The sequence below is a fragment of the Syngnathus scovelli genome, chromosome 9 (assembly GCF_024217435.2).
Source record: "Syngnathus scovelli strain Florida chromosome 9, RoL_Ssco_1.2, whole genome shotgun sequence".
NCBI lineage: Eukaryota > Metazoa > Chordata > Actinopteri > Syngnathiformes > Syngnathidae > Syngnathus > Syngnathus scovelli.
In genome coordinates, this window is record NC_090855.1 from 10,405,723 (window position 1) to 10,419,951 (window position 14,229).

A 14,229-nucleotide genomic window follows, 5' to 3' on the forward strand; every position below is an offset into this window, starting at 1 on the left:
TGGTCACCTCCTCTGTCACAATTTGTTTAATTTAATAATTTCTCACAACTATGTCCTATTGGTCCACGTGTAAGGGTGTTATTTTTACAAATTACTGACTAAGTGATGAAAATGGCCTGCTGTTGTTAATGGTTGAGCAAACATGCCGTCTGTAGATCCAACTGAAAAGAGATGATTGTGGAAGAAGAATACCGCCCGTCGCCAACATTACAGAAAATAAACAGAAAATGACCGTATGCCGAAAACATTTTATCATGCCACTTAGATAGCATTAGCATTTCCTGTTAGATGTTAATGTGCAATTTCAGTTAAGAAGACGAAAAAAAAGTCTTGTAGCGAATGAAGACAGACAAACTAATAAACCCTCATACGCCGGATAGACTGTGATTGAATGCAACAGAATATCTAGCATGCACCTTAGCTTGCCATGACAACCAAGACAAAATGCACAGGAAATACAGCATAACATAACACAACTTGAAATGACCTTTAAATGCTGAGGAATACATTTGACAAAATACCACGTAATACCACATTCTCTACTATAGCAAATATTTTGACAGGCATCCCAGATGTCTAAGCCTGTCACCTTTGCCCATTTTATCCCCATGTCAAGGTCATTCCTGTATGCATGCGAGTGCCTAGTGTCCAAGACCACATAAGTAAACATCAATAGAGTGGCTTTGTCGTTTTAGGTTTCCTTGAGATGTTTTTTCACTTGAAGTGTACGTGCCATAACTGATTTAATGCGGTAAAAAAGGGTTTTACATAAATGTGTTGACTTTCCATAATCAATGTGCATGTAAAAGCAAGGGAGGGAGGGTATAAAAACATTCTACCTACCAGTATGTGTGCGAATGTGCGCCAGGAAGGCCATGGAATTGCTGCTCTTGCACACCTTGCCACAGTACTTGCACTTGTTGCCTTGGTGCTCCTCCCGCTCACGATTGATCTGTTCCGTGTCCTCGATCACATACTTGTTTACTTGTCTCAGCAACTCATCATGTTTCTCCTTGATGTGAATGAACAGCTCTTGTTCCGTTTCAAAGCGATCTGTGCATTTGACACACTTGAAGCACGCTCTGCCGTCGAGACCTTCATCCAGGCTGTTTTGCTCATTTCGGATGTGGGAAGCGCTGGCCAGGTGTTGATGCAGGTTGCTCTCAGTGTAGAATGACTTGCCACACACCATGCAGTGAAAATGTTTATCCTTAGTTGGGTGCTTCATGGAGATATGCACATTGAGGCCGCTGAGACCATCCGCTAAAAAGCCGCAGTCGTCGCAGCGAATCCGGGTGCTTCTCACTTTGGCTTCAACGATCGCTTGCTTGTGCTGAAGCTTTTTGACATAATGGGGCAAGAGCCCAGAGGGCACTGGTGCTTCTCCTGTCAAGCCTTTAACAGCGTCCGCGCCTTCGAGAGCAACGCCCTCCAGCAATGGCTGCCCTTGTTCATCGAGGGCCTTTATGGACATAATGCAGGTATCAAAAGGTCGGGAGGCGGACATCCTTGGAAGTGAAGCACTGCTTGTTTCTAGGTTGGTACCTGCGATGCATTTGTCATCTTTTTCTTGAATTTCTTGCGGTGGAGATTTTTCCACTTCAACTTCAATTTCTGCTTGGACCATATCTTCAGACTGTGCTGTTTTCCCTTCTGAACAATCATCACCACATGCCGATTCCATGCTCTCTGGTTCCTTTGCCTTTGCTTTGCCAGCTAACTCGACCACACCATCAATGTGATCGACAAGTACGGAAGATGCCTGTTTTGTTTCTTTTGGGCTTTCTTCTGAATTTAGTTTTGGATTATCTGGGGGCATTAAAGGTTCAGATTGAGGATGAACCGTCGCATTGCTATGATCAATAATCTCGTTCTGTTCTTCAGGGGTCGGCAATGATTTTTGGCCACCACGCTCTTGTAGTTCCAGGAATGTCTTGCTTCGCTGCTTATGTCTCTCTGTACTGGCATGGCGAGACATTTCCTCGCTTGTTACAGCATAGTATCTGCATGCCAAACACACATACTCAAAGTCTCTCGTGTGCTTTCGTTTCACGTGAAGATTGAGGGAGGAGACTGAGCGAGCTATAAAATTGCAGTGACTGCAAGCGACAGAGTCATCTGCTCCTTCTACTGGACACGTGTACAACTCTTCTTCACTGTGTTTTTTCGAGCCTTGTGATTCCTGTTGCACGTCTCTGCTCTCCGAAGCTTTATTTGATTCCGGGGACTGTGTATCTGCGAGTTTCTGTGGTGAAGGGTCTACATGAATTTTAGCAAGGCTGCTATTTTCACTCTGTTGCACGCGTTTCCTGTGTTTTTTAGTGATACAATGGCGATCAATGTCTCCTTTGGTCACACAGCTATAGCAGCATAGTGTACACCTGTAAACATACTCTTTGCTGTGTTTGCGGCGGACATGGACACTGAGGTTGGTAGCATTAGACACGACCAAACCACAATAACCGCATTTGGTCGAAGACACTTGTTTTGGTCTCCCTCTTTTAGGTTTTGGAGGCTCAAATTCCAAGTCTTCCTCATCCACCACCACTTTAGCAGCCTCCAGTTCCTCTTGAATTCCCTGAGCTACACCATCGATGTCATCTGTATCCCAATCTCCTTTGGATACCCTTTCAACGCAATCAGTGGAGGAATGAGAATCACTATCCTGCGTGCTCTGATGTTGCTTGTGAATATCTGAGATGAGGTGTCTGTCCATCCATTCAGATGTAGCAGAAAAGAAGTTACATAATTTACAGCGGTACCAATCCAGGCCTGGATGCTTCTTGCGAGCATGACTCTCCAAAAAGGAAAGTGTGGAAACCCTTAAATCGCAGTTTGCACACTTCATTTTAAATCTGTTTCCTGTATCTTTTGGGTCCACTTGTTCAGGGGTTATCTTGAAAGGACTTGCAGTGTCCTCAGCATTGTCTTCTTCCTCCATGTACTCTTCAGCATCAACTGAAAGACAAAGACGGCTACTTCAGGCAATGCAATTCTTGAGGTATATTAATAATGTTGATCGTAGCGCAATATTTTCTGTTATCGGTTTTCCGCTATACATTAAAAAAACATAGCGTGTGACCCAAGGTAATTTTTCTTTAAAAAATTGGTCCAAAACTGAATTATTAGTAAATTGGGTTGTTCATAAACTGTTTCATTAATTAATTAAAGTTACGCTGTACTTGTTTAGGAAGCAATGTTATATCAATGACAGATGTGCTTAGAAGAAATACTCACGCGTGCGCGGGCTGTCTTTGCTGTGGTAACGGTTGACATGAACATCAAGAGGAGATTTGTCCCGAAATTCGAGTCCACAATAGTTGCATGAATAGATAATCTTGGGTTTTGGTGTTCTTTTGCTCACTCTTCTCTCTTGATTGGATACAGATTGGTCTTGTTTTGCTTGCGTGTCTGGTATTGCAACTTTATTGCAATCTTCATGGGAGGGAACAGATCTCACACCATCAGGTCCTGGCCCTGGATTTGACCTAGCAGAACTTTCAGTCTCCATGTCCGTCTCTTTATGAACATCACCTGGGCTATCATCGGAATTAGTTTGCTTGTCCTCAGCAGATTTTGCAGCTTTATCTGTGCTTTTTTTATGTTTCTTTGAATAGTGAATCTTCAGTGATCTAGGGCATTTTGCTGAGAAGTCACAAACAGAGCAACGAGTACTCACATCTTCATTCTCATTGGATGTCTGCAGACATTGAGTGGGTCCTTCATTTTCTTTTTCAGGCTTCATAATCTTTTTGGGTGAGTTGGGTTGTTCATCATATCTTTTCACATCTTGGCAACCCCTTTTTGGCATTTTGTTCAATGGTCAGTATGTGGTTTTCATCTGTCTTACTCCATTTACATAAAACTGACAAAACTTGAGATATGTTGATGATGGATGAATCACCTGCACAAAATGAGACATCATATAACTTCAACTTGGCATCCTTTATTAGTCTAATACAAAATCAAAGACATACATATTGAAATGCATATTGTAAACCAAGTACGTCGGAGTCAAACTGGCCAGTAGCAAAAACGACAAACGTGCAAAAGTCGCCATCTAGCGTTTGAACCATCACATTGTTTTAAAAGTACTGTGGGTGGGTTCCTTTATCGAGTCAACTTTTTATTCTTCCGTACTACGCAACAATCTTTTTTTTTTTTTTTTTCAAACAAATCTTCAAGTTACAAAGTACTGAGCGGGGTCATCATAAACAACTGGCACTTTGAGGCCAATCAAAATATTAATAAGGCTTCTCAATGACAGTCTGAGTCTATTAATCATTGACTTACGCAGCTACTTAAAAAAAAATACATTCCCTATGGAGCTCAGCGATGTTTTGTTTCATATACAAAACGTACTCAATTCACCTTGCATGGAATAAACGGGCTGTCTGTCAAGGTGTACAAAATATTTGAATGACAAATGCATTTTGCAACTTACTTGCAGATGCAAAGCGAGGCTTTTTTTTTTTTTTTTTTGTAGCATATAATTAGAGACCCAGATCAGCTCCTCGTATCGTGGTTTTTACACTCAGCGAAACCTTAATTAATATCTTTGTTGCCTTTTTGTAAAACGTGCAAAAGGAGTCCTTTGGAACAGACACAAACTAGGACAGGAAGGTGAAGATTGCCCACACACTTAATAAGATAAAGTCATTGAAGCACATCCCAAGACATTGTTGTTTTTCTTTTTGGTTCAAGTTATACTAAGACGTTAGTTGTGCTAAGCTTGTTGTCAAGAGCATTAGCTAAAAAGTACCGCGGAGTTGACCTAACCACGATCGCTACTAAAAAAGATCACATGACATGATCGTACATCACAACCAACATCGCTTACAAATTCTGTGGTGTAATTACTGCCTTGTTTGTGTTTGTTGTTGGTTTGTAATGCACGGTTTTGTCAATGCAATGTGGCAGACGTGGAGCATTGTGAGCTAGCTACGTGCTCTTCTTCAGTATGGAAAAACTGACCAATTGAATTTCGTCGTTACCGGTGCAGGCCAATCACGGCGCAGTCCAAGATAGGTTACAAGCGTCGAAACTCGGAAAACGACGGCGGCACAGAGGCCCAAAAAGTAGGCTAACGTCGGCCACCTAAAACTGTGCAATAATAGCAACAACATATTAGTTAGCACATAAATCCGGTGGGCTCAGAACTTCGCAATGTAGGATAAGACTAACACTAGTGCAAAAACGCGTTCAATAGCACAAACTCACCTTTGATTATCCCAATATCGCCGTCGTCCGCGCTTTTTGTTGCTAGACACAAATGGCGTACCGTAGCATGAGCGATACGTCACATAAAGGCGGAACTTGCAGCCGCCTTTCCCCCCTGACTTCAGCTGTATAAACCAGTGATGCATTCAATGTCATGGGAGAAACTGTAGTCACAAAGTGTTATAATCGTTAAGCTGATTTAAAGTCACAGGGCGCAATGTAAATTCATAACTCCATTGATTTCAACACATTAAGCATCTATGTGCTGTTTGTGGTCGAGCCAACAATATAAAGAAGAAAAAACCAATTTGAAATGTGCAATTTTCAAGTTGTGTGCGTGCGTGCGTGCGTGAGCGAGAGAGAGAGAGAGAGAGAGAGAGAGAGAGAGAGAGAGAGAGAGAGAGAGAGAGAGAGAGAGAGAGAGAGAATTTTAACGTAATACAGCGTTAGTTGACTTTCCTCTCCACTAGAGGGCAGTATCTACACAATTATTCGGCAGCTTGCAATATCACAAACAGCTGAACATGGATTGGGGTATTCCATTATTTGCCGCATTCATTACGCAAAAAGCAATTCAGAAAAAAGCAACAGTCTCCTTATCCTAATCAATAACCAGGCCAAATTGATTTTTTCATTGTATTTTCATTTTTTTACTTTCAAATGTAGGGGTGACTCTAGTGTCAGAGATTTAAGGGTGCTCATTGAATGAGCTGAACATTTATAATTTGAAATGGGAACGGCATGAATATGCTGTGTTGGATGTGTCATTGAGAATGACGGGGACTTTTTTTTTTTTTTGCATGAATTTAGTGGGGATAATGGTGATTTTGTTTTGGTTAAGAAGATTTTTTGACATGCAAATTGAATTAGCTGAACATTAAGATTTTCAAATACAAACCATGATAATCTGTTTTGTTAAAATCGAATCTGTTTTGTTGGCTGTTTCAATTGGAATTAAGAGGGACAATTTTGTGGTTATTTTTATTGTGAAACATGGGGTTTTGGCAAATGGTAACTGTCATTTGAAAATTCTTCAAAGTTGAAAGTTTTTAATTTTTAATGGTAGCAATGTGAATTTGGTTTGTTTAACAACCATTGGGAACAATTTGAGAACTTTTGGTTGAAAAAAGGTAGAATTAGGGGAAATTTATTAATTTTTGGAATGAGATATAATGAATGACATGATTTTTTTATTATGTTGACCTTACAATCAAGTGACACGGTGAACACGTCCACCTCAAAGTGCAGGTTGACAGTTCAATTCCGCCTTTTTCTCCCCACGCCTGTGTGGGTTTCTTCCGGGTGCTCTGGTTTCCTCCCACATCCGAAAACATGCATGGTAGGTTGATTGACCGCTCCAAATTGCCCGTAGGTGTGAGTGCCAGTGAGGATGGTTGTTTTGTCTCTGTGTGCCCTGCGATTGACTAGCAACCAATTCAGGGTGCACCCCGCCAAGTCAGCAAGGATACACTCGCAACCTTTGTGAGGAAAAGCGATTCGGGAAACAGATATGTGGGTGAAATTACAATTAGTGAATGAATGTAGAAAAAAAGAGCGAATAATGAAAAATATACTATGAATTTGTGAGGCTGACTTTCAGCCACTTCTAAAAAAGCAGCTGAAATTCATCATTCTTCTTCATCTTCTTACCTTGACCTAGATGTCAAGGTAAGAAGATGAAGAAGAGGTGACTACTTCCTCTAGAAAGGGAGAGAATAATATACAAGAGTTTGGACTACATTTGAAAGTATTTCTTTGAGGTCTGTGCTGGTTGGGAGTATCCGAGTTGAAGCAATGTGTTGATGGACACAAGGGAGAAGCGCCTTACTTTTCTGGAATCAAACACAACAGCACACTACACAGCTGTGGGATACTCCTATAAAAGGGTCACTCTCTGTCTCAACCCCGCCCGCCACCCCTCTCAATCCTTCGTCACTCTCATCCCCCCCATTTTATCCATTCCTAGAAGCATTACCTCAGACCACATTACGGAGAGCTTGAGGTGTCACCTGGGGAGTTTACTAGTACAATAGAGAGTATGAGGGTGAATTAGCAAAACAAAATCCTCTTTGAATATTTCTACTGAAAGTTTTTTAGAGCAGTGGGTGGAGCACCACAAACTTAATTATTCCCTCTTCTGTTTCTTGTATTTACATTGCTTCACCAGCAACTTCAAAACACAACATAAATAGTGATAATATAATGCGGACAAACAAATCAATTGTATGTCTACATGAAAGTCGACACTGGGGAAAAAAAGAACAGATAACATTTTCACTGATAACTCCCGGTAGTCAGAAGTTCAAGTACATATACTCGTCATAGGCATGATTGTCAGATTAACGCGGAACTTTTAAAAAGTGATCTTTTTTTCCAAAGGTGGAATGATTACACTACATATATATAAAATGAGTGCACTCACAAGTTTATATATCTTCAAGATTTAGGGTTAAAACTATATGCACTCCTTATAGTATGTAAATATATTCACAATATTATCGACATAAATTCAGATTAAAGCTGTCGAATATTTATAAAGATGATAAAGCCAAGCCCTCTTAACTTCTTTAGAGGGGTCTTGATTGAATACGCCTGGTAGTTTTTCTTTGCAAAGCATAAAAAATAGTCTGACATTACTTATCGAGTTGACTCATACCAAGAACAATGGGAAAGTCTAAGTAATTCATCTGACAAAGATAACGAAAGATTTCACGCGTGCTGGCAAAGTCTTTCGACGCCATTTCTAATCAAGACAAGATCCTTGGTTCAAACTATTGTGCACAAGTAGAAGTTCAATAAATGTGTAACCACTTTGCCTGTTCCGACATGAATACTTTCAATCTCGACTAAAATTTGTAGCTGAAAATGTAGAGAACCTAAATATCTTCTGGACAAAGGTTTAATGGTCAGTTTGTTATTGCAGGTGTCAATAAGTGTGTAAATAGATGAATGTGAGATTTTGTAAAGCGCTTTGAGCCACATGGTGAAGATTAAAGCATTACATAGTAGGTCCACTCCATTTGTTGTTCCACTGTTGTCATTTTTGCTAGTGTCTTTTTGGGGGAAATAGTTGCAAGGGGGTCAGAAAAGCCACTCAAAATAGTGAAAATATTACTAAATTGGCAACACTCTAGAGTCAGGACATTAATCATAGCTCTTGTACTAGGATCTACCATGTGTGTGCCCATACTACAATAAAAGCAAAATGTTCAAAATCAATACTGTTTCACTTTGATTTCATTGACATTTTGAGGTCCAGTCAGACACTATGGGCAGGCCGGTTTGGCCCCCAGGCTGAACTTTGCCCATTTCAGATTATTAGTTTGGGTTTGTGTATACATTTGAGCTTCTAATGTATGGTGTGGATTACAGCAAATCAAAAATAACTTCATATTTGTCTTGTACACCCAATTCATTTTTGTACTGTAATTAAAACTTATTGAAAACGATTTCCACCGTGCTGCTGCTCAATATGAGTAAGATCACAGAAAATAATATGTAGCGGTCATGTCTTTAGCCAATAGTAAGCCAAGCTAAATGGAGAGCGAAAATGTTGTTGTAGAGCCATCAAATGATGCTGACAGTCATGTAAACATCCTCGAGGTTGTGGCTTATGAAAGTGGCTGTGTATAACATCAGTCAAACAGCAATGAGTTTAATCTCACGGACTCTTCAAGCCCACCCAAAGAGACAAGTGAAACAAATGGAGAGTGGTTTACATCTGCCGCTTGCTTTTCTTCATGCTCGCCTCACAAGTTTGACCTAATCTTATGACTCTTTTCACTCCTGAGTTGATTTTATTGTTCTACACACCACTGTTTTGTGGTTCTAAACTTGATCTCACAATTAATCTTAAACCTATGTGTTTTAAGCATATTACCGTAAATTTCGGACTATAAACCACTACTTTTTTCTCTAATTTTGAACCCTGCGGCTTATAGTCCGGTGCGGCTTATATCGGGGGTTTTTTCCCGTGATTTTTCTCATGACTAATACACTCATAAAAAGGCTGTGGACCGCTGTTGTGCTGTTATGTTAATAAAAGTTATGCGTCCCTAAATAATCATCTCTTTCTTGACAATCATCTTTGTGTATATTCTCTTACAAATGGGAATTAAAAATTAAAAACCTTATGCGATCATGCGGCGACTTTACATGCATATTCCAATCGCACACTGAGGAGGAAGATTTTGCTGGTTTCAGTGGACAGGAGGAAGACAAAGATGGCTCTGAGTGACTGGTATGTTATTTTTTTACCCGCCTAGTTAGTGCTGTTACTTCCGTGTTTACAACAAAATGTTAATGTTATTAAAACTTTAGCCCAGCTAGTGCTGTTACTTCCATGTTCACAACGAAATGTTAATGTGATTAAACTTTAAAAAAGGCTTTCTGTGTACTGTCTTTCTTTGTTAATAACTTGTGCGCATGAGCTGCTTATAGTCTGGTGCGGCTTATATAAGACAAAAAAAAAATCAAGAATTTTAGCTGCTGCGGCTTATAGCCTGAAATTTACAGTACATTGAATGCAGGTACAGATGCAAAAAAAAAAAAAAAAAAAAACATACCTTGTTCCATTTTGACTACAGTAAATTCATATTCATGAAACAGCACATTATCATTTGGAGAACTTGAACGGCACTTTGGACTTTCCAACAATGTACGTGCTTGAGTATGGCCTCAAAGCATACTTTTTTGTGATGAATGTTATAGAATTGTGGAGGAGTGGGGGTCGGGGGTGGATCATGTACAAATGTCTTTAGGTGATTATGATGTCATGCTTTTTGCTTCTTCTTTTTTTTAAAGCATTCCAGCACTCACGTCAAACACAAACCTGCTTGCTTCCGTCATATACATGTATATGGAGACTTATGCACATTCACACACATGATTTGCAGGAAATGGGTCCTCAGAGAGTATGTTTAGATCTGACCATTGACCCACAAGAGTTGATATGTGGGGAGTTGGCTGTAGGCAAAGAGCTGCATTAAATGTCAACTTGTTGAAAGAATAATGAGTCAAGAGTATACGGTACTGTGCATTACATAGAGTGTATTCATTCTTTAGATCTTGGTATGTAATTCATCAATATTGTTTATGACTGAGCCTCTTCCTACATAAACAGGATACTATGGTCACAGTTTCAGAAAAGGCCAGATAAAAGATTTACTTGGCACTTGATGAGTGGGTTGGCTATTTCTTTACAAGCAATTAAAAAGCCAATGTTCTATAATCTGTCATTGACACACGCTAGTGATGGAATTGCAGCATTGGAATGAGCAAAATTTTTCTTTTTTTAATTTCTGAATTTTCTAAAATTCTCTCCTTTAGAAATTGAGTAAAATTGTATTTTTTTTTTAATTTCTGAATTTTCGAAAATTCTCTCCTTCAGAAATTGATTGCACCATTGGAATGAGTAAAATTATTCTTTTCTTTTAGAATTTTCTAAAATTCTCTCCTTCAGAAATGGATTGAGGAGCAGGATCTATTATGTGCCTGACAAGAAGGAGACAAAGATGAGATTGTGGAGAAGAATACAAAGAATATCAGTAAGTACAGCCCAGTGTAAGTAAGCACCGGAGCGGAAGAGTGACAAAGAGTACTTTAATTAGACCAAATAAAACCTAATACGTATATAAGTGTCATGGAACAGAACGGTAATTGCACAATAACTGTTTATCCTAATTATTGAATAGTGCTGTTTTAAAGGCGGCCAGAGGAGCATCTCATAGTGTAGCTCTCTGCTTGTGGAAACAACAATCAAGGTGTATCTTGCGTGTAAAGAAGAAAAAGCACCACTCGGAAGTTCATTTCATTCTAACTGGATTAGAGCGTTTATATGGGTAAACTCAGACAACATAAAACTTCAAACGCGGAGACTAAACTGTGGTTTGGTTTGTGCTATGTCACTGTGATCTTGACTCTGAATTACTGTCAGTATGTGATGGTGTCATATTTTGCCCATTTATTAATCACGTTTGCAGGCCACACTGACCTCTGATCTGCAGCAGCACGCCTTTTTTGAGCCGGGAGAATGTGCCCCAAAGTAAATAACACTTACACGTGCCTCCATTTAGTTCCATTGCATTTGCCATGGCTACTGTATTTAAAACATATAATAGTGCTGAGTGAATGCTTTAAACTCGTGAATTTGGGAGGGATGTCACATTGTGTGGAAGTGAGGGCATGTGTGAGTCCTCTGTGGGTGTGTTTTAATAAAATGTCGGGGCCTTCTGGGAGGGAAGGGTCTGAAAAAGGTCTCTTCTGATGTCACGCACATACTGATGGAGTTACAGCTGTCAAGCCACAAGCCTCTGAGAACCTCAGTAACATATTCTAGTAAAAGCCTGGTGTGCACTTCCAGTCTTGAAGGAACCAGGAAGTCCCCTTTTTGTTTGTGAAACATCTGGAGCACAGAATCCCTGAATCCCTTGTTCCCCTGGCAACACTAAATCAGCCAGCCCACTGCCTGTCTTCAGTGCAGTTTGTGTGTGTGTGCGTGCCTGCACGTACGTACGTGTGTGTTGTGTGTGCGTAGTCTGCAATTGAATGAACATATGAAGAAAATGAGTGTAGAGGTTGTGTGAGGTTGCCTTGCAGGACTAACTTGGGGTACCCTGAAAAAATGTTGTTTTCAAAGCAACTTTTTAGGAATTACATTTTTAGCCGAACTTTTCTTTATGAATGAAATTTTCTTGAGAAGAATGCGGAAGTCGGTTGCCCAAATACTGGATATCTCTAACTTCTGTATTTGGTGTAAGTGTTTACTTTCAATGATTTATTTTTTATTTATTTTTTTTGTGTGTAAATGATCCTTGAAACGGGCGGCTCGGTGGCGCACTGGGTAGCACGTCCGCCTCACAGTTAGGAGGGTGCGGGTTCGATTCCACCTCCGGCCCTCCCTGTGCGGAGTTTGTATGTTCTCCCCGAGCCCGCGTGGGTTTTCTCCGGGCACTCCGGTTTCCTCCCACATCCCAAAAACATGCTTGGTAGGCCGATTGATCACTCCAAATTGTCCCTAGGTGTGAGTGCGAGTGCGAATGGTCGTTTGTCTCTGTGTGCCCTGCGATTGGCTGGCAACCGGTTCAGGGTGTCCCCCGCCTACTGCCCGATGACGGCTGGGATAGGCTCCAGCACGCCCGCGACCCCCGTGGGGACTAAGCGGTTCAGAAAATGGATGGATGGATGGATGGATGGATGGATGGATGGATGGATGGATGGATGGATGGATGGATGGATGGATGGATGGATGGATGGATGGATGGATGGATGGATGGATGGATGGATGGATGGATGGATGGATGGATGATCCTTGAAACTTTGATTTAGATTATAATTGGCTGTCGAACATCTATTGTTCTGCTAAATGCTCAAATAAATTTTGAAGATGAAAAAGCTCCTAATTTATAAGGGGAAATACCAACGGGCAGAATCATGAAAAGGGAGTGTTTGCTTTTGCAGAGAGAGAGAGAGAGAGAGAGAGAAAAAGAGAGCAGAAAAAAATCAACCCCGCGAGAGGGATTAATTGATTCCAATTTTCAGGAAAATAAGTCCACTGTATTCTGGGGTGGTCTGTACATGTCATGACTAAAATCTTTGTTCTGATTGTGGAATAAATTGCATCTGCCAGATTTCAAGCAGATGGATGTTAGTAGTCCTGTCATGCAGAGACACCTCAACGCCATGTTCCTAGTTTCCTACAATGTGTTGTTTGTTTTTCATTTGATTTTTGACAAGCATTTATAACTGACACAGAAACATTATTTAAAATAAATGAGTGCATTGTTTTTTAGGCTGGATCTCATTAAAGATTAGATACTGAAAAAAAAATGATTTCGACGATAGAAGAAAACATTCATATTGTGTCAAGGCTTCCTCCTTCCTCTGTTGTTTTTGCCAGTCTTCTTTGATTCATTTCTTTTTACCACTGGGATATTGGCACATCTCTGCAACACACCTGGACTATATAGAGAGGCGTTTTCGGTAAACCGACAAAAAGGCATTGATAATAGGGTTGTGTATTGTGTTGTGTGAACATGTGTGTGCGTGTATAAGTCTATGCCCTCGATTACCCGTCAGCACAACAAAGCACATTGTCTAGTTGCCATGCAGACGATCTCGCTGAGTCCTTACCAGTGACGTGAAGAACAGGAAAACTGAGGGTATAATGGGTATTGGGAGGCTCCAGCGTCCGGCTGCATCAATATCCAGGAGATAAGGGTCCAAGATAAAGTTTTTTGCGGGAACAGGCTGAGAATAACTTGTCAGCCTTGAGTCTTTCACTAGAGCTCTCAATGGGCATCGATTGGCCGAAATGGCGATCAAGTCTTTGAGGTGAACCAGATTGAAAGAGTAAAATATAAAATATTCTAAACCTAATCTATGGGGTAGAACAATTTATTTTGATACAACAGCTCCTCAACATACACTTACAGTGTGCATGTTTCTGGACTAGACATACCTCCAACACGGACAACAGTTACCAGTTTTCTGGAATGGAACGCTTTCCCTGCTCTTCTCTTTCTCATATGCTAAAATTAAGCAAATGCCGTATTTTGCGGATTATAAACCGTTATGTTTTTCCCCAAGCTTGGAACCATGCAGTTTATTCATAAATTTTTACAAATACAAGTCATGAATAGATTTATCCAAAATCTTGTCAAATATGACCAATGAAATATACTGAGCAAAAATAACCTTTGAGATGATTATCCAAGGAGTATCCAAGATTGACCCTAAGACTCTGAAGATGGAGCCACACGCTGAATCTAAGAACCCAATCTAATACATCAATGGCCAATTTAAAACTGGGAGCAAGAAAGTGAGGTTAAAACCAGCTCTCTAATGTCTACACTATTCAGAAAAGAGGTGGTTATTGAAGCGCTGCCAACCTCTGTCAGAAGCAGACTGAGGGTGTAGGACTGACGTCACATAGAGAATTCCGTGAGCATGCCGTTGAGAAATACAGAAGGAATCAACCAAGGATCCAGGAAAAAGACAGACACATTCAAA

General features: G+C 40.4%; 1 protein-coding gene across 1 annotated transcript in view; it reads right to left on the reverse strand.

The window, feature by feature from the left end:
* Positions 1-5,349, reverse strand: part of znf407 (zinc finger protein 407) — a 113,473-nt gene extending 108,124 nt beyond the window's left edge. The window contains exons 1-3 of the mRNA XM_049729504.2: positions 5,221-5,349; positions 3,238-3,904; positions 844-2,958 (exon numbers count right to left, since the gene is read on the reverse strand). Of these exons, the coding sequence (XP_049585461.1) occupies positions 844-2,958; positions 3,238-3,811 (2,689 nt within the window). The 5' untranslated portion in view covers positions 3,812-3,904; positions 5,221-5,349. The remainder of the gene's footprint in view (positions 1-843; positions 2,959-3,237; positions 3,905-5,220) is intronic.
* Between the last annotated feature and the right edge of the window lie 8,880 nt (positions 5,350-14,229).